The 20,123-nt window shown below is 39.4% G+C and overlaps 1 protein-coding gene across 1 annotated transcript in view; it reads right to left on the bottom strand.

The window, feature by feature from the left end:
* Positions 1–20,123, bottom strand: part of spir (spire type actin nucleation factor) — a 699,692-nt gene that overhangs the window by 572,260 nt on the left and 107,309 nt on the right. Inside the window, exon 2 of the mRNA XM_067151497.2 lies at positions 11,157–11,191. Within this exon, the coding sequence (XP_067007598.2) occupies positions 11,157–11,191 (35 nt within the window). The remainder of the gene's footprint in view (positions 1–11,156; positions 11,192–20,123) is intronic.

Raw genomic sequence — 20,123 nt, 5'->3', positions numbered from 1 at the left:
CTCGTTCATCAAGAACGGGGAGCAAACTGGCTCCGAAGGCATTTCGCTCTCGATTGACGATGACTGAATTGGACAGTGATAATAACAAAGCAAAGCAAAGTCACCTCCGTACAGGCCATGAAGGTCCTTGGAGGAGTGGAAGGTAAAGGCTTCCACCATTGTTAACCTCGGCACATGATGGGGTAGAGTGGTTAGCTCTACGCCCGGCCGCCTTTGCCCCCAGGAATTAACCTGGTACTCATTTTGGTGTAGGCTGAGTGAACCTCAGGGCCATATGCACCTCCGGAAGTGGAAATCTCGTTTCTTAAATTTTACGACTTCCTGACGGGGATTCGAACCCACGTCCTTCCGGGCGAACCGAGCACGCCTTTACCGCCTCGGCCAGGCAGCCCCTAATGATAATAACAGTGAATTAATTTAAACACATACACAGATTTTTCAACGTCACGTTCTCATATTGTATGTGCGATCGGCAGGGTACCTAGGTTCAGTTTCAGTATTAGCCTAGGAAATACCTTCTTGTCGACCAAGATCTAGTTCTGGTCAAGAAGATTAGAACCAGAAACACATGGATTGAAAGCTCCTATATCTCAGTTGCTTCTGGAACAGTTGCAGCCGCCTTAACTCATTTTGGATTACTAAAACATGCTTTTATTTCTTCGTGGCTCTTGATATGGTGATCATAGTTATGTGACTTGTAGTTTTACGTGGAAAACGAACTACAGAGCCGTTACTTTTTATTTACAAAATCCCAAATGCATTGTCCGATGTTCGAACAATGTTTTAGACGAATTCACTAAGGAAAACTCGTGTCATCATAAACGTTATACTGTACGTAATTCTTTCGTTGGAAGGGAAAATACAATGGATTTGTTTGTGAATAAATACATTAAATAATACTATTTGTTTTTTCGTCCCACTAATAACTTTTATGGTTTTCGGAGACTACAGAACTTTTCCCCGCAGGAGTTCCTTTACGTGCCAGTAAATCTACCAATAAAAGGCTGACATACTGAAGCACCTTCCACCACCACCACCACCACCACCACCACCACCAACCGGAGCTCAGAAGACCAGTGCTTCACTGTTTGAGCTATTCAGCTCAGCGTGTATTAATGAAAACAATCATTAGTTAACTACTACAAGGGAATTATTAAATTACTATAATTTACGATGCCGGATATCACTCAAATTAATTCATTTGAAATAGATTTCAGCTTATTAGGTCGTAGTGAGTACTTTTTTTACAAGTTGCTTTACGTTGTACCGACACAGATAGGTCTTATGGCGACGATGGGAGAGGAAAGGGCTAGGAGTGGGAAGGAAGCGGCCGTAGTCTTAATTAACGAACAGGCCCAGCATTTGCCTGCTGAGAAAATGCGAAACTGGACTGCCGATACTGGAGTCTGTTGAGTACATATGGGGCCGTATACATGCAGAAGAGATGCTAAAAACTAGAACGAAAATGGTCAACCGGACACCAGTGAGATCGGAACACACAGCCTTCCAATTTCCCGTCAAATATCCTATAGATTTAGTTATGGTGGCCTACGCCATATTAGTTTTTTGGAAGGGATCTGAGCTACAGGACTCCTACTGCTGTTAATACAACTGGAAAGAGAGTGCTTGTCGTTCGCTGTGGGCCATTTCAAGTATACTAAGATTACTAAACATATCCTAAAACCTGAAAGTATTTCATATACAATGGGGTCGTAAAATAAATATTAACTATTCATTCATAGGCCTACTTCAATCATTCACTTATATTTAGTAGTGGCGAATTTAGGACTCATGGTCCCCTCTTACACTTAACCACACTACGGTAGAAATAATGAAATATAAAAAACTCATTTTAATAGTATTACAAAATGTATGCAACATAGGAACTGCTTTAAACTAGCAAGTGCATATTATCTGTTAAATTATCACGTGCATATTACTTGTAAAACTACTAATACACTGAGAATAATGAAAATTAATTATCTAATTTACACTATCACTCGCTACCACGACTCACACCGTTGGCTTATGTATCTAAGAGGAACTTTCTGTATGAAGACTTCAATGATTCTACAGAATTAATGTTCCGGGTGTTATTTGGAACAGAGTTCCATAAAGTAGTTTCCGTAGCAATAAATGAGTAATTATAGGCAGGTAACTTGCTAAAGGGAAAGACAAGGGTGGTAACACATGTGCTGTTGAAAACAGGAAAGGAGAATAAATTGAGGACAGGTACTGGGGAGATCTCTCAGTTAGGGATCTGAACACCAAGATGGCTACATGAAGATTTCCGAGTTCTTCAAATTTCAAGAGGGAAATTGTTTGTAGTACGGTGTGACATGGGTGTCAAAGCGTAAGGAATATATAAACCTGATGCAGGAATTCATGGTCCGTCGTATCTTCCTAATTTGCAACAGTAATAGAATATTGGTAGAACTGATGTTTATATAAGGCTTACTTTCATATCTAATGGTATATCAGAGGATGGAATGACGCATATACTCTGTTAAAGATACGAATAATATGTTCATTCCAATTTATGTTCTCATTCATAACTACACCTAGATTATTTAGCTTATTTTATATGAAACATTGATAACAGGTGAAGTGAATAAAGGGATATCCATAGTATTTGTCATGCTTATTAATTTCGATTGTCCTCGTATACTGACTTTTGACTTGGAGGGATTTATTACTGTATAGTTTTCACAAGCACATGATGATATACCGGTATTTTGCAAGTCTGCATTAATTTTATCTATTGCTAAGTAATTAATTAATATCTTCCAGTTTTGTGTTGCAGTATATTTGAATTCATCAGCATTCTTCTTCTTTTGCTACCGCTTTTCCCCCCAAACCTGTGGGGTTGCGGGTGCGAATTGCGTCGCACATGGGGATTTGGCCCTGTTTTACGGCCGGTTGCCCTTCATGACGCCAAGCCTATATGGATGGATGGATGGATGGATGGATGGAATCACTATTTCGTGTTTCTATGGTGGTTGGTAGTGTGGTATGATGTCTGAATATGATGAGGAGAGTGTTGGGGTGGACACATACACCCAGTCCCCGAGCCAGAGGAATTAATCAGAAGCGATTAAAATCCCCGACCTGGCCGGGAATCGAACCCAGGACCCTCTGAACTGAAGACCAGTACGCTGACCATTCAGCCAACGAGTCGGGGTTGAATGTCATCAGCATATAAATGGTAATTTCAATATTTCAACTGAGATGATATGCCATTTATGTATAAAATAAAAAGTAATGGTCCAGGTACAGAGATTTGTAGTACTCCAGTTTGTTTCAGTTCCCCTTGAGAAGTCTCATTCTTTATAACTATTCGTTCTCTGCTGTTAGTGGCGTCTCCGAAAACCGTAAAAGTAGTTAGTGGAACATAAAGCAAAAAACATTAACTTTAATGTGCTGTTAGTGAGGTAGGATTTGTACAGCAGTCTGATTCAGACGATGACATTTTCATTTGGCCAGCAATATGTCTGTATTTACCGTGTCAAATGCACTGATAAAATCAAGAAGAATACGTAATTCGACCTGCTGTTCACTCATTATCTAATGTGACCTCTAACCTTCAATAGGCTTAAGATCATGCATAACTAGACGAGTAAGTCGACCGTGACGAAGGAAGGAAGGAAGGAAGGAAGGAAGGAAGGAAGGAAGGAAGGAAGGAAGGAAGGAAGGGTATTGGAAAACTCAAATGCGTGTGGATTTGTAGATGACCTAATTAGTATTTGAATAAATTCCGTGGGTAGTAAAACCAGCTACCTTTGTGAGTAGTGATTGTCAGTTTTAAGCATTCTGATAACACGCCACAATATATCAAATACTTTTTCCAAAGTGAATATAAACTGTCAAAATATATAACAATTTAGTTGAAACTGATATTTGCATCGTTACATTAAATATACTGTATAACATGGATCGAAAATGACTTGAATATGTTCTGGAAAGCTTAAAAATTAAGGTATACAAAGTTTACATAAGACAAAAACACCATTAAATAATGAATCTTACAAACAAGTACTGATTCTAAGAAAAAGTATACACAACTTCCCCCCTATAGTTTAAACATGACCTTAGAAATAAAAGTGTTAAACTATAATAATAATAATAATAATAATAATAATAATAATAATAATAATAATAATAATAATAATAATAATGCGTCTTTTGGACTACCAGTAAAGAACAAGAACAGTTCGGGGACGTTTTCACACTTGGCAAGTGCCAGATATGAACCCCAATTAATTTAATTTAATTAAGACCATGGCCGCTATATTTCCAATTTTAGCCGTTGCCCATTTCATCGTCGCCGAAAACCTAGTTCTGTTAGTTCTAAGCGACACAGCTATGAATGAAATGGAAGTAAAGATCTTTAAAAGCCATTGAACTAGTGCATAAACTCATGATCTAATGTTTTCACCAAGGTTAGTAACCTTGCAACAAGATCTCACGATTAGGTTCTCAACTCACTCTTCCTTTACGAGACAAATGGATTGAGTGATTATTTGCAACTTCGTGAGAAATAACCAACCACACAAATTACAAATTAGAAGCCTAGACTTTCTTACACTCGCTTTTATTCCTGTAACTCTTGTAACCGTCAGGAACAACAGGATAAAAATGTGTTGCTGAACGTACTGACACTAACGTAGAAAGTCTTACCTGGATCAGCAATGCTGGTGCAAATACTACCCCACAACGCGTGTTCGCTAGAAAAAGAAAAACACCTATTGCAGGTCGCCAAGGCGTGTTGCGGGTCAGTATTTGTTACCAGTTCGTAACTGGTGGATGATGTAGCCACACTAACTTTTTTGCTATGGGCTTTACGTCGCACCGACACAGATAGGTCTTATGGCGACGATGGGATAGGAAAGGCCTAGGAGTTGGAAGGAAGCGGCCGTGGCCTTAAGGTACAGCCCCAGTATTTGCCTGGTGTGAAAATGGGAAACCACGGAAAACCATTTTCAGGGCTGCCGATAGTGGGATTCGAACCTACTATCTCCCGGATGCAAGCTCACAGCCGCGCGCCTCTACGCGCACGGCCAACTCGCCCGGTGCCACACTAACTAGTAGTGTAATGTACCCGTCCTTGACAGGTTACTATTTGTAACATAGCAGCACTTATGTCATTTCGTAGATATGAGTGACAGCAGAACAGACAGAGCACACCAAATTTCACAATAGCTACTCAGTGTAATGTTAATAAGGTTTAGGGATTTAGGATATTGTAGGCTATTACGTTTTGTTCCCTTTTCATTTTTTATATATTAGATCTCATTTTTACGACCTCAAATTATTACCTATTCTATTTACAGTACATGTAAATCCCGAATGTACCCTTTTTAGAATTTTCAGTCCAAAATATGATACATCTTTTATTTTATCAATGCTAAATGTATCACTACGATTAAATATAATCTAATTAGTAAGTAGCTCATCTTACCTTCTGTTTTTCTTCAGAATAACATCAAATGTGATTTTGTATCATACTTATGATAACTTAATCTAATAAAGTGAACCATATTCTTCGTACACTTATTTGCATTAAGAATCAATTGCATTGAAATTAAACTAATTTGTACATTTTCCGACTTGAGGGGATATTCATTTCAATAGAATCAACCCTCTATCCCTCTTCCTCAGACTCTTTTTTTCACTTCACTATGTCTCAAGCTCTTTGGAAAACAAAGAAATCCATCTATTCTAAAGAATATTATTAAAACGAAATAGAAAATTTACTTTTTTATTAGTATAACCTTCAAACTAAAGTATAAGAGTGGAATGGCATCATTAAGTAAAGAAGTACTTGACTAGGGGTGATCCAATGTTGAAGTAAAAGTTCGACTTTTTTATGTGAAAAGAAAAAATGAGCTCCAGTTCATATCATGCAGCATTATGACCTCCTGTGCCATTCAAACAAAGAAATGACACACACACACACACACACACACACACACACGCTTGTCTCTCTAATTACTCGCTTTCTTATGCTGTCGTATCATGTCCCTTATTTTATAATCTATAGAGTTAAGTTTAGCCAATTTCGTATTATCTTATTCTAGAAAGATATGAAAAAAGAGAGTATGAATACTTTTGAATGCTTTTTGCGATATGTAGCTCCTGTATATCCGAATCTTTGCCTCTTTCATGTTAGTGATACTACTTACAAATAATAGGCGGAATATCTTTTCTCTACACAATGACATTGCAGTCTATTCAACTTACGTCAAGCTTTGTACAGGTGCAGTACTACTTATGGACATCCATTCTTGCAATTTTTGAGGAAGCCAGTTTTAACAAATGCAGGAGGTATTTGATTCCCTTTCTACATTCCAGCTGAAGTATTTCTTTGACAATCTATATCCCGTTTCCAGTCATTCGACCAGGTCAGGACTGGAATGAATGAAGCCCAATCTAGCGGCGAGGATAGGAATTGTGCCAGCTGTTAAAGCCTATTGCACTTCTCTGATACAAAGATTAATGATTGACAGATGAAATGAAATTATATTGGAGTGTTTCTGGAATGAAAAATGAGAGGGAAACCCGGAGTACCTGTCCCACCTCCGCTTTGTCCAGCACAAATCTCACATGGAGTGACCGTGATTTGAACTGCGGAACTCAGTGGTGAGAAGCTAGCGTGCTTGTTTTTTTTTTGTTTTTTTTGCTTTACGTCGCACCGACACAGATAGGTCTTATGGTCACGACGGGACAGGAAACGGCTAGGAGTGGGAAGGAAGCGGCCGTGGCCTTAAGGTACAGCCCCAGCATTTGCCTGGTATAAAAATGGGAAACCACGGAAAACCATCTTCAGGGCTGCCGACAGCGGGGTTCAAACCTACTATCTCCTGAATACTGGATACTGGCCGCACTTAAGCGACTGCAGCTATCGAGCTCGGTTTCAACTGAAGTATACATGACGAAAGTCCTGCTAAGAATCATTCTAATCGTATACGCTTCTAGAATTCTTCTTTGGGGTATCTTCACCGTGTATGCCCTCATAGTCCCCTAGAAACTTGATTCTTCTTCTTCTCCTTAATATTTTCCGAATTTACTGGACTCGGCAGATGACGTTGGGTGGTCCAGTTTTACAACCGAATGACCTTGACGACACCAACATTCTGTGGTGGGATGTATTCACTATTGTGAATTTCTGTGCTGTTTGGTAGCGTAGTATATTTACAGGAATTAACCATACGCAGTTAAAATCCCTGACTCGGCCTGAAATCGAACCCGCGATCATTTAAACCGAAGACCGCGATCTTGAAACTAAAAGATATTACAACATATTTTTCATTTCTCTTCGCACTCACAAACTAAGACGTATTTGATATATTGTGGCGTGTTATCAGAATGCTTAAAACTAACAATCACTACTCACAGAGGTAGCTGATTTTACTACCCACTGAATTTATTCAAATACTATTTACGCTCATTTACAAGTTCACTCGCATTTGAGTTTTCCAATACTCTTCCTTCCTTCCCGCAGGCAATCACTCAAGCGCTCACACAGCACTCAGCCGCGTCGAACTCCCGTTTTCCTACCCGGCCTTCGAAGTGCAATATCGTTGCAGAACAGTTCATTTCAGAACAAATGAGGCTCGCTGAACACCGCTTAACCGTCAGACGGACTCATTTTTGATGGATGACGGACTCACGAACATCTCGTAACTACTTACGCTCACTTGCGATTGAAGCACACGAGACAATCTCCCTGGGTTCGTACTTTGTCTAGGCCCGCAGACGGTTCTAGTTGTTTCCACTTCCAGATCATTCTGGGAGTTTTCTTCTTTGCTAATCATCTTCCAGCTTCTTCTAGGAGCTTCCTCATAGCAAGCCTCAACAATTCGCCGGCGTTATTGTTTTGCTCGCTGCCGGCCCGCCCACACTGTCACCACTCCGCAAACATTGTTGCTTCTCGTCGAGCATCCTGCATTCTCGGCCTTCTTTGTCACAATATTTTAATACTCTCTATCCCAGAAGTTCTTATAATTACCTCAAATTACATAAAATAACATTTGGAGTGTGTGTCTACCAACCACCACAGAAATACGCAATAGTGCTTACATCCCTCAATATAGCGTTGGTGTCAGGAAGGGCATCCGGCCGTAAAACAAGGCCAAATCCACATACTCGCGGCGCAGTTCGCACCCGCGACCCCACAGGTGTGGAAAAAAGCGGTAGAAAAAGAACGTTTCGAGTGTGTGTATTCGTTTGTACAACAAAATTAGGACGTTTTTGTGAATAAATTCCTTGAAATACGTGCATGGAATAGCTTCACCCTTATCACTAGGGAACGGATTTTTACGTGCTAATAAAGTGAAACATTTTTATGTGTTAAAAACTAGAAATAATTGATAAAAAGGTAAAAAAAAATATTCTGCTCTAAATATCACTCACGTTCAAGAGGTAAATAAGTATTAAGTACTGTATGAAAATACGGTGCTACCAAACGTGCTCTAATACGGCAAATGGACGTCCTTATGGAAAGGTACATTCATTTTTGATGTGCCCGGCTAGAACTTATGGTATTTACAAGAACGGTAATATTTTATTTAAATATATAAACAACCTATCTTTTAAAAAATTGTACCATTTCGTACTCACCAATCACACGCGAGTATGTTAGATGTTAGAAGTAGTCTCAGAACTGCAGTGAACAATAAAGGCCATCTCCAAATTGTTCATTCAAATGCATGCCGATTATCTCTATAGAACGCCTTTATACTGCGAAAAAGACAGCTCCACATCACAGGACGTCAGACGTGCATAGTTAAAGTGTCAGCAATACTAACTCCATCAATTTCTCCAACTCTGTCATGGAGGGAAGCAACCTGTACAGCAAATCAAATCGCTGCCTAAAGGTAACGACGTGGCCAGTGACCAGCAAGTCTTCGAACTTTCGGAGGGAAGTTTATAAATAACCACAATATTCAGAACTATGAAGTTAGATATACTGTTAAAAACAATACCGTAACCGTAAAATGGGAATATGAGCATTTCATAACACACAATTATTTTAAACTTTATTAACAAATATTGCTGAATTATGTGCTTATTATGGGTTTTCTTAAAATATGTATTTACGTAACAATTTTTTGAAAATATGTTATTTTTTGAAATAAGATTAAGTTTTTACGCTTGGGTATACACAATAGGAATAATAAATTCTGTAAATTGTGTCAAAACATAAGCAAAAAGTACGGAATTACATACAAATCCACTCCCTACTTATCACTAGACCTGGGGTTTTAGGCTCTAAAAAAGGCTTTTAAAAGAGAAAACAGGCATTTAAAACATGCTTTAAAATGTGTAAATAGACTTTAAAATATTACAATATACGCTTAAACTGTATAGTGACATTTTTTAATTTAAAGAAACGTGGTACACCTATTCTAAACATAAATAACTGCACAATTAAGACAACATTAAAACAAGACATTGGTTGATAATATAAGTGCACGTAGAAATATAACGTAATGTGAAAAACATAGCTGATAAAATTGTCATCTATCATTTGTTCATTCCTCTCCTCAATGAACAAACTGTATAATATTTAGTATTGTAATGGCGTGTACTTCCATCCTGCAACAGCTGACTTAACTGTCATTAGTGCCAGTTTACAAGGGAGATAAGATAACAGTTCTCTCTGGGCTTACGCCTGTGAACTCCGAACTCCTGATATCACACGCACCAAGTTAAATTTAGTTTAGGCAAACATACAGAACATTATTCCTCTCAGACCTCTGTATTAAAGTGGAAAACAACGTCGAGGGGAAATCCATATATTTAAAGCTGCATGAATGACAATTTATTCTATACTAATACATGGTAATTAAGGTGTTGCGATGTGTAAAGGAAAGTAAATATAAAATGGGACATGCCATTTCCAGGCATCCTGTAAATTTAAAACTTTGTAACCGAGAATTTGTTACCCTGAAGATTTTTAGTAAAATCGGATACTGTCTAAACTTTATAAGGGACCAAGGTTCAAATGAGGACGTTGAAGTTAAACGGTATAGTAGCCTATGCAAGCTAGCATATCCACTCAGTCTGAATTTATTTCCAAAGCGGTTACCTAGAATGCGAGTCTCTCCTGTAAGGCAGATGATTCAGGAGATACGGAAGATCAAGCTAAGATAAACAGTTCAATTCACTATCGTGTTTGGACAACCACTGTATGCTGCTAAGATAGCAATTGCACACCCAGGACTGCATCTGGTGACACTAGAGCAACTGGTAGTCAGCCCTTGGTAATACTCATACAATTTAAGTGTAAATGTGAATAGTGGGAGTGTACGGGACCTATCCCTACGGTTGATAAGTGCGCCTCGTGTAACACGGTTTACGCTGGGCTGGGCGAGAAACGTCACAGCAGTAGCTCGAAATGACTTCCATCTGCACGCATGCAAGCTTCACAGTGCTTGTTAGAGGCAATGCAACATGCTGCGCCTTCTCCTCGAGCTTTGAAAAACTAATTAATGAACAGTAGTAGTGCATTCGACCATACTTCTTGGTTTGCTACCCTCCTTACAATCATCCCAGTCAACTCCCTGCGTTCTGCCATAGAGCAGGGATTCGCCCTGTATAGTTATCGTGGACCTAACCGTTTTCTGGAAGTTTAAATTGATTTTTACCATCAAGCCCCAAGAAAATATTGAGGGAAATTTTCGATATTTTAAGTAGGTATGGAGACATAATTCATCCGGTAGAGAAAGCTCAATTTTGATGGTCTTGTACGTTTGCAGAAGGCGAGGGGGCGTGCTACAGTATGATACTGCACTGTATACTGTACAATAAAGCATAAGTCCTGGTTAACAGCGAGGTTACGAACGGGCAATCTTTTACACTCTATCCCTTCACGGGTCTCTAGAATTTGTAACGGGGTTGATTTTGAGTTACTAATAAAGTCAACTAAGTCTTTTAATGATCCTTCTATAGGCTAATTCGTTGTACGAGAGTCGTATAGCTTCAGGTCAGACTGGAACATAATGCGTTATGCTAAAAAACAATCATTAACGTTATTTCACCTCAATAAGAGACTTCAAAAAACATAACTTTCAATTCAACAATATTTGTGGTTTGTGATTCCTAACAGTGCAATTAGATCATGATAAAATCAAAGAAAACCAGTAGGAACTTACCTGCCATTCAGAAGAAATTGGCACACGCGTTGAACCTGAAACAAAAAATAATAATTTTGAAATACCTGCTAAAGTAGTCATAGCAGTTGAGTAGTTCTTATTAAGAAATTTAGATAAAACTAGCTGAAGACAACCCGCTTTGCTGGATTTTTGTATATTCGTGCGGTTTTCTCTATATAATACAGAAGACGTGAATTAAGGGCCCATCCTTTTTCTGTTTCTTTTATTTTTATTCTCTTTTTTTCGGGGTACATAAATATATTACATTCTAAGTCATGTCATAAAATTATATTCTTACACACAACATTTGATGTCTTGTTGTCTGGTGCATACACAAACAGATTTTTCTGCTTGTCGGACACGGGGGATAGCAACGTAGAGCTGACCATGTGTGAAACAGGAATCCTTCAAAATAACTCCGCAATTGTGGAACGTTTGACCCTGAGACTTATTAATAGCCAGACTATACACAACCATAGCTACTTACACACAACTACTACAGTGCACGATGGGAGACGCGAGGCTACCACCACACACAAACACTAGCGGTCTGCGATGGATAGTTGTGGCTGAAATGTCAAATATACGGACACACACGTCTATATAGATTATATATTGTTCTCGAAGAGAGGTACGCATAATAAAAATTATATTAACTCGCTTCCTGCTATTTTATAATAGTACTAGTTATACACTACACAAGTCTTATTTGTCATTAGAACTTGTTGCAGGATATTTAACATCAATGCATCAATAATACAAGCTCCTCTGACAACTTCCTTCAAAACGATTAAAAAAATCTAGAAATAACAGTTTCTTGGTACTTGTTTACCATCTAACCTATTTTTTAAGAATCTAACAACAGTTCACTACTAAAAATAGGCACGAAAGGGTGTATACGACATTCCACTACAAATAATAGCAACGTAAGTATGCTTCGTTGGCTTCAACGCACGCTGAACGTTCATTTTTAACCACACCACATGGTTGAGCCGATTGAGATCAACGTATTAACGGACGACACACCTTGATGAACTTGGCATTGTTTGACTTCACTGGATTAGTTTCAGTATATTATAAGAAGGAAATTCTGAAGAACGCTGTAGAAGAATAATTAGCTAAGAAAATTATTTTCTTTCATACTCCGAAGAATTTAACATATTTACATTCTTCAAAATAATGTGAGAAGTGGAACTTCGTGAAACAGTACTTATGGCACTCAACGTTTACCACACATAAATACACCTCAGAAACGTTTCTCAGTTCATGTAAAATAGTTAATTACCACATGGACACACTTGCGTCATGTGGACGAGTCAATACGTCTATCGACTGATTCTTGAATTAGATAGGTCTAAATTCTTTCAAGGATGGTGTCAACTATTTGAATAGTGGGCCCTAAAGTGAGCTCCCCGTGTGGGTGGGAGAGATAGAATAACACCCGCGGTATCCCTTGCCTCTTGTAAAAGGTGACTAAAATGGGCCCCAGGGGCTATTAAGTTGGTAGCGTGGTTGGCAACCACGGGGCAATTAGTTGAATCGTAACACTGCTTCCACTTGCGCAAGGCTCCTCACTTTTCTCTATCCAATCAGACTTTCCTTGGTCACCGGCTCCCTTTCCGAGCCCGACGGCATTACAGAATTCGAGGCCTAGGGCGTCTTTACTTCCACGCCCTTCGTGACCCTTGTCTTTGTTTGGCCGGTATCTTCCTTTCTCTAAGTGGCAGGCCCCTTCCAATTCTTCCCCTTGATTAATGTTAATAGAGGATCGTTGCCCAGTTGTACTCCTCTTAAAACAATAATCACCACAGCACCTAAACCGAGCATAACATCGCGAGAAAAATACCAGAGCGCTGAACTCGCTATTCCTAAACATAAATCATCAAGGTAAAACAATTCCTCCACTGTTGTGGCTAGCCGTGAATGGAACCTCCTTCCGCAAGAGGTCAAAGGGATATCAAATCACGGAAACTTTAAACGAGCGTGCTCAAAATATCTCGGTGGAATGAACTCCTAAAAAGACAATAGGTCGTATTTTTCCTCTTCTTATTCTTATTCTTCTTAAATAATAATAATAATAATAATCTCTTTTTTTAAAATTTCCACGACTCGCATGCATACATGAGTACGGGGAATACCAGACAGTTTACCAGTATTATTTTCAGGTTTTTGGAAGTCTATTCGTCCTTCCACAGCCTTGTTAATCTTTTCTTTGCATTTTTCGTTCTATCTATTCTCTTCATGACCCAGTACTTTTTTTAAAAAAAATCAGAGTATTCATTGACAACTTCAATTCGATCACAATCCGTTTTATTTCTGGACGGTAGTTATTGTGCCAGTCCATTATCATTATTTTCTTTTTCGATGTGTTGAGTTCTAAACAGAGTTCTTGGCTCTCCCTTTTCAATTAACTTTTCTTTTTATTTGCTTTGCGTCGCACCGACACAGATAGGTCTTATAACGACGATGGGACAGGAAAGGCCTAAGAATGGGAAGGAAGCGGCCGTGGCCTCAATTAAGGTACAGCCCCAGCATTTGCCTGGTATGAAAATGGGAAACCACGAAAAACCATCTTCAGGGCTGCCGACAGTGGGGTTCGAACCCACAATCTCCCGGATACGAGTTCAAAGCTGCGCGCCCCTAACCGCACGGCCAACTCACCCGGTTTCAATTAACTGAAAGAGTTCAACTAATTATTCTTGACTGTTTGCTAACAAATCTGTATCAACAGCAAAACGCAAATTGTTGACTTTTTTGCTATTAACTGTGACACTTCCTTCCTATCCGCCTAGAGCTTTCCTCCTCAAACTCCCCATATATACTGAAGAGTAGATTTCTACATAGGCGTTATTTCATTATTGTATTCAGGAAGTAATATGCTCATTTCTTATATCATGTAGTATATCAGATATTTTATGTATAAGCCTATTAAGTAAGTGGAGTGGCCACGAGTGTTAACGCGCTGCGGCTATGAAGGCAAGCTCCGCATTCGGGAAACGCGTGGGTTCGAACTCCATCGTCGGCTGTCCTGAGAATGGTTTCCTGTGGTTTCCCATTTTCACTTCCAGGAAAATTTCGGGACATTTCCAAGTCATAAACCCCAACAGATTCCTTCTACCTCCTTATCCAATTTAATTCACCATAATGCATGTGCATTAGCTCCTCAACGGAGTTTGGTGTCTGGAAGGCCATCCGGCCGTAAAAACATGTCAAATTAATTCGACCCCATATCAAGAGATGGGATTAAGGGTGTGGACAAATAACATGTCAGGTTTGGTAAAGTAGGGTAGGAATTGCATTTAGATTTCATGTTAGTTGTGTATTTTCAGTTTTAAGTGTAAGACAGAGTCAAGTGTCCCGAAGAAAACAGCTGAACTGAGAGAAGAATGGTAGCAACGACAAGTGTTTTAGCCTTTAGTGCATCATGATGATGAGATCTTCCCAGTGCTATCTATCTATCTATCTATCTATCTATCTATCTATCTATCTATCTATCTTGTTCATCTTATTATAATTTAATTATAAATACGAAAGTCCGACATAGTATAAAATAAAACACTGTACACTACGAAGAAGAAAGTGTTTCTTGTTTTCGTTTCAAAACATAAGTAAAACCTAACTTTGGGGTCTTGTTATATGAATAGATGTTACAGAATTTTGACCTAGATAATTTGCTATCACGAATTTATTATCAATTCCGTCGAATGCCAACGTACAAAAAGGCTGGAATTTGTATTATGATTCCATGCATGATCTATTTAATTTATATACTTAGAATTTTGGATTACACGTACGCTGACAACAATATACGTTTTTTTCCTCGACCATTCCTTGTCTAGTTCAATTAATCCGAGAGTTCCACCACCTCATTATGCACGACAAACTAGCACGGGGAAGATATTTTTTTTTTTTTTTTTTGAAAACTGCTTTACGTCACACCGACACAGATAGGTCTTATGCAGACGATGGGACAGGGAAGGGTTAGGAGCGTGAAGGAAGCGCCCGTGGCCTTAAATAAGGTACAGCCCCAGCATTTGGTTGGTTCAAAAATGGGAAACTACGGAAAACCATCTTCAGGGCTGCCGACAATGGGGTTCGAACCCACTGTCTCCCGAATACTGGATACTGGCCGCACTTAAGCGACTGCAGGTATCATCATCATCATCATACACTAATGGCTAAGCCTTGTCGCTACAACCATTCTCCTCCTAATCGTGCTGTTCTCTTCACATCCCTGTCTTCACACCAGATCAAGTTTCTCACATCCTCGAAATATGTCTTCCTTGGTCTCTCTTCCTTTCTCTCCTAGTATTTTTCCTTTAAATATGTTTACTAGAAAGTCATTATGTCTCGGGATATGACGTACAAGTTTTACCTTTTTTCTTTACATATCCTTTATCAGTCTCTGTTGCTCACCGACTTCCTTTAGAACATCTCGATTAGTCTTCTTTTTAGTCCAGTGTGTCCTCGACATTTTCCTACAACTTCCAATTAATCTCTTTCCTTTTTTCCAACAGTCCAGCTCTCACAACCATAAAAATAGTACACTCCACACAAAGGAAGAAGGACAAGAAAATCCGAGTACCGGTAGTAAATTGTTACGTTTGTGCCCAAATGAAATTTGTCGATTGAATTACCTCGTAGGGATATGTACCGACTATCCATTAATTATTTAAATCACAGGGACTTCACTATACAGAGAGTGAACGTGGTTGTAACGTGAGAAAGAGCCTCTGCCCCACATAGGGTGGAGTGACATCCGCTCACGCGACATGCTACACTCCGCACCTGCCACGCTATTGTTTTCTGCCACGCACCAGCACACGCAGTTCTCACGACGCACCATCACACTTCATCAACATTTCAGAAGATGTGACCCACCTACATCATCGTAAATTCGCCGCTGTGAACGGCTCAAACAAACGCGTCCTTCTGGACACACTCTAACTTTTATTTTTCGAAGGTGTGATTAAAGTAGTGGGAGGAAACATTCAATCCTTCACATGAGCTGTTAGAGGTCAGAAATATACCTCTAATGGGAGAAGTCATTATCCGTTTAAAGCAAGAAATGTACCAATTACATTTTTTTTAAATGAAGGAAAATTGCGATATGTTTCTTCAATGCCTGCCCTAAATCCAGAAATTATAAATGTTGATGATATGTCTCCAATATTATAAAATCAAAGTAAACGTAAAATATGGTAAAATTAATTCCGTATTAATTCCAGTGTGGGATGTACTCGCAGTCCACTCAGAGGAGTAAATCATTCCTTAGTTACTAACACAATCCCCCAGTTAATACATTATCCCACACAAAGGCAGTGAAAGGAAATAATGTGTCGGAAGATTTCACTCGTCATTGAGCTGCTGGCGAACTCAACGAGATGCTTTGTGTAATCATTCAGGGTCAGATAGAGGAATGAATGTTCAGTATTTGTGAATAACTAGTCCCCTTTCAGTAAATATTTTAATCTTATTCCTTACACTTTAAAATTTGGTCGGAATTGTCAGAACGACAAAACATCTACGGTAACATTTAATCCAATTATTTACTGTTGTATGTACTACTAAGTAAATTAATACTTTACACTGGACACGTATAATATACATGCGACCCTGTAAGTCACAAAGAACAACTTATCTTCATGGTTTAGGATCTTTAAGATTTCCTAAGGCTAACTGTCACATCCAGAGGGTATTAAGCAAGTCTGGAATGTGTCAACAAACATGTGTTCCATGGTTTCATTGAAACTGTAGTCCGGCTCCATGGCTAAATGGTTAGCGTGCTGGCCTTTGGTCACAGAAGTCACGGGTTCGATTCCCGGCAGGTTCGGGAATTTTAACCATCATTGGTTAATTTCGCTGGCACGGGGGCTGGGTGTATGTGTCGTCTTCATCATCATTTCATCACCATCACAAAGAGCAGGTCACGTACGGGCGTCAAATCAAAAGACCTGCACCTAGCGAGCCGAACTTGTCCTCAGACACTCCCGGCACTAAAAGCCATACGCCATTTCATTTCACGGAAACTATATACCTGATTAAAATTCTTTCGCAGAAATTATAACTGAACGAACCAGGGTCTGCCAAAATATGTATATCTTTGTCGTAAATAACATTTCCCACATGCTGAATGAGTAGGTAGTAATCTATGCCAAGTTGACTTGGGTACAGTAAGTGGCGGGGTATAGAAACATTATCCCATGCCCCATCCCTTCATCCTTCGCCTTGCGCCGAAATATTCGTACATCCCACCCTACCAATGGGCTTCAGCTTTAAGATCATTAGGGTGGGCGACCCTGAATCAGTTCACTGAATCCTCTAGTGGTATGTTAAGAAGGGCTGATACTGTTGCAGTTAACCGGTACATGAACAAGCAATCGTACTGGACCCAACAATATGATTTGAAAAAGACCAAGGATAGGCCCCAGAGATGAATTTCGAGAAACGGTTCATGTACGAACTTTGTTTTAGCCCTCTGACCTTTTCTACATATTCTTAGGTAACTGGTTTGTAATACGATAACTGTCTGGAAGTAGGGATGCTGTTCCTATGAAGACCTGGAAATACCTACCCAGTAAGAGGCCTTGGAATACCTTTCAACTGTCTACATTATATTTGTATAAATATTATTAAGGGTTCGTTGTGAATACTTCACCGATATCTGTATTTCACACCCTAATATCACAATACACCATTGTAAGCAATTGTTTAAATGCCCCAGCACCCCTGCAATCTCTTGCAATGCATAATATGACGTTTCTTTGAGAACGAAAAACTGAATAACCGAATCGAGTATAAACTAGCTACAGAAGAACTGAACTTAAGGAAATGTAATTTAGGCGCGCCAAATCTCTCTGATTGGTTAGAAGCTACGCTTTTCAGAGTCGACAGGTTAAAGATGAGAATGTGAAGAAAATTCCCAGTCGATCGAGCACAATTTACATTATAAAGGAACAGTTGCGTCATGTGAACTGAAACAAGAAAGCTTTAACACAATAAGAAGTTTTGTTTAATTCAGTTTATTTTTCCAGATTCCTCAAATCACATAATTCCATGTAAAACAAAGCCAAGTCTCCGACATATAAACATATTTCTCTTTTGTGGAACGGCTAATATTGTTCAACTGTCGACAATGTCACGAATATTGCTAAGCTTTCAATTGATTTGGCCATAACCATATCTCGTCGAACTGCACTGCATAGTACCTCTGAAACTTCCCACTTCATATCGGACACTTGCTCACTTATAATCTAGTAAATGTTTGAGTGGAAGTTCAGTTCATGGTATTTTTAAAGATTACCGGTATTACACAAAGTCCACACTTCTAATTAGTTCTCGCAATCCCAGCAAGGAAACCTTGATTCCACTAATACTGAAGTTTCATAGTGCCGTCTTTTTTTGACACGATAAGCTGAATCCGCTGCATCTACCACAGTGGGCAATTTATTGTTATTATGGATCTGAAGTATCTTATAATTAGAGCTTTTACAGTTCGGCTACATAAAGGTGGCACTTTCCTGCGTAGTAACATCCTGAAAGAAAGAATAATTGGTAGTTGCGGGGGTAACAGAGACAAAAGGAGACAACCCTACTATAATAGGGAAACATTCGTCTGATACACTCAGTCACACTGAAAACTGAAATGGTTATCTTCAGAAAGCGCGTCATTTATCCCGCACATGGTTTTCCATTCTATCTAATAAAATTTAAAATACTTTCACAGTCGGGTCGATGCCCAGTCAGCCAGTTATTTACCCTGTGAGGAATAACATTTTTGCTTATGCAAGTTGCTACCGTGGTTCCCAAATCATAGATCAAGGCAGGTAACTTATCAGCCACTTTCCCTTAATATAGATTACAAGAGAACAAAGATTCTGTACAATTTTAACTCTTTATTTTATCCAAAAGGCCAACGGTATAGCCTTGTTGAAACAAATTCCTGAGAGAGGAGGAGTGGAAAGGAACTGTCACCATACCGCAAGTACACTCCAGCGTACGATGCTTGATCACTGGCCTAGGTGGGGTACTGCCTAGGCCACCAAAGCTGACACCAAAATATTACAATATGGTAAAATGTTTTCAAGGATTAAAAATGACTACTTATAAGTCTCATAGCAATATATTATACACTGATGAGCTAGTGAATTGGAAACAGTTGCTGTTTCTGCGAAATGGTGCAGTGATCAGTCCTGAGAATGTAATACTGTAGTATGGCGTGGCACGCAGCTGCGATATTGTCAGACCTAGTACTGGCCGTATGGGTAACAGTGAAGCACATAATGGGTAAGACAAGGAATCTTAGCACATTCATCGTGATCAGATTAGCGGTGCTAGACGCACGAGCCATTCCATCTCCGAAGTCATGCGGGCAACGGGCTTTCCACGGGCCACCGTGTTGACCACGAGTACGTGAATTCGGCAAAAGCACTGCCATCGGAGTAAGCTATCGTTGTGTGTAGCGTCTCCGTCAGCTAGCTCAGAGGTAAAAGTGGACAGACCAGTAGCAGATCAGTCGTGAATTTAATTCTGGACAACAGCGAAGTATGCGATATTAAGAACTGGTAGAAACTGCTGATATGTTAATCCAATAGGTGGTTCAGTGGATACATTTTAAGAATTATGTCATTTCGTTTCACCTCGTACCACTAGGGGTCGATGACCTAGATGTTATGCCTCTTTTGCTATTTGCTTTACGTCGCACAGACACTGATAGGTCTTATCTTATGGCGACGATGGGACAGGAAAGGCCTAGGAATGGGAAGGAAGCGGCCGTGGCCGTAATTAAGGTATAGCCCAGCATTTGCATGGTGTGAAAATGGGAAACCATCTTCAGGGCTGCCGACAGTGGGGTTCGAACTCTATCTCCCGGATAGGCCCCTTTAAACAACAATCATCATTATCATCGATCTCAACGTTACTGCTAAATTGTGAAGGAAAACATGACACTGCAAATTCACCGGGGAG

Source organism: Anabrus simplex, chromosome 7 (genome assembly GCF_040414725.1).
Source record: "Anabrus simplex isolate iqAnaSimp1 chromosome 7, ASM4041472v1, whole genome shotgun sequence".
NCBI lineage: Eukaryota > Metazoa > Arthropoda > Insecta > Orthoptera > Tettigoniidae > Anabrus > Anabrus simplex.
This window is presented reverse-complemented; position numbering and strand designations above follow the sequence as displayed.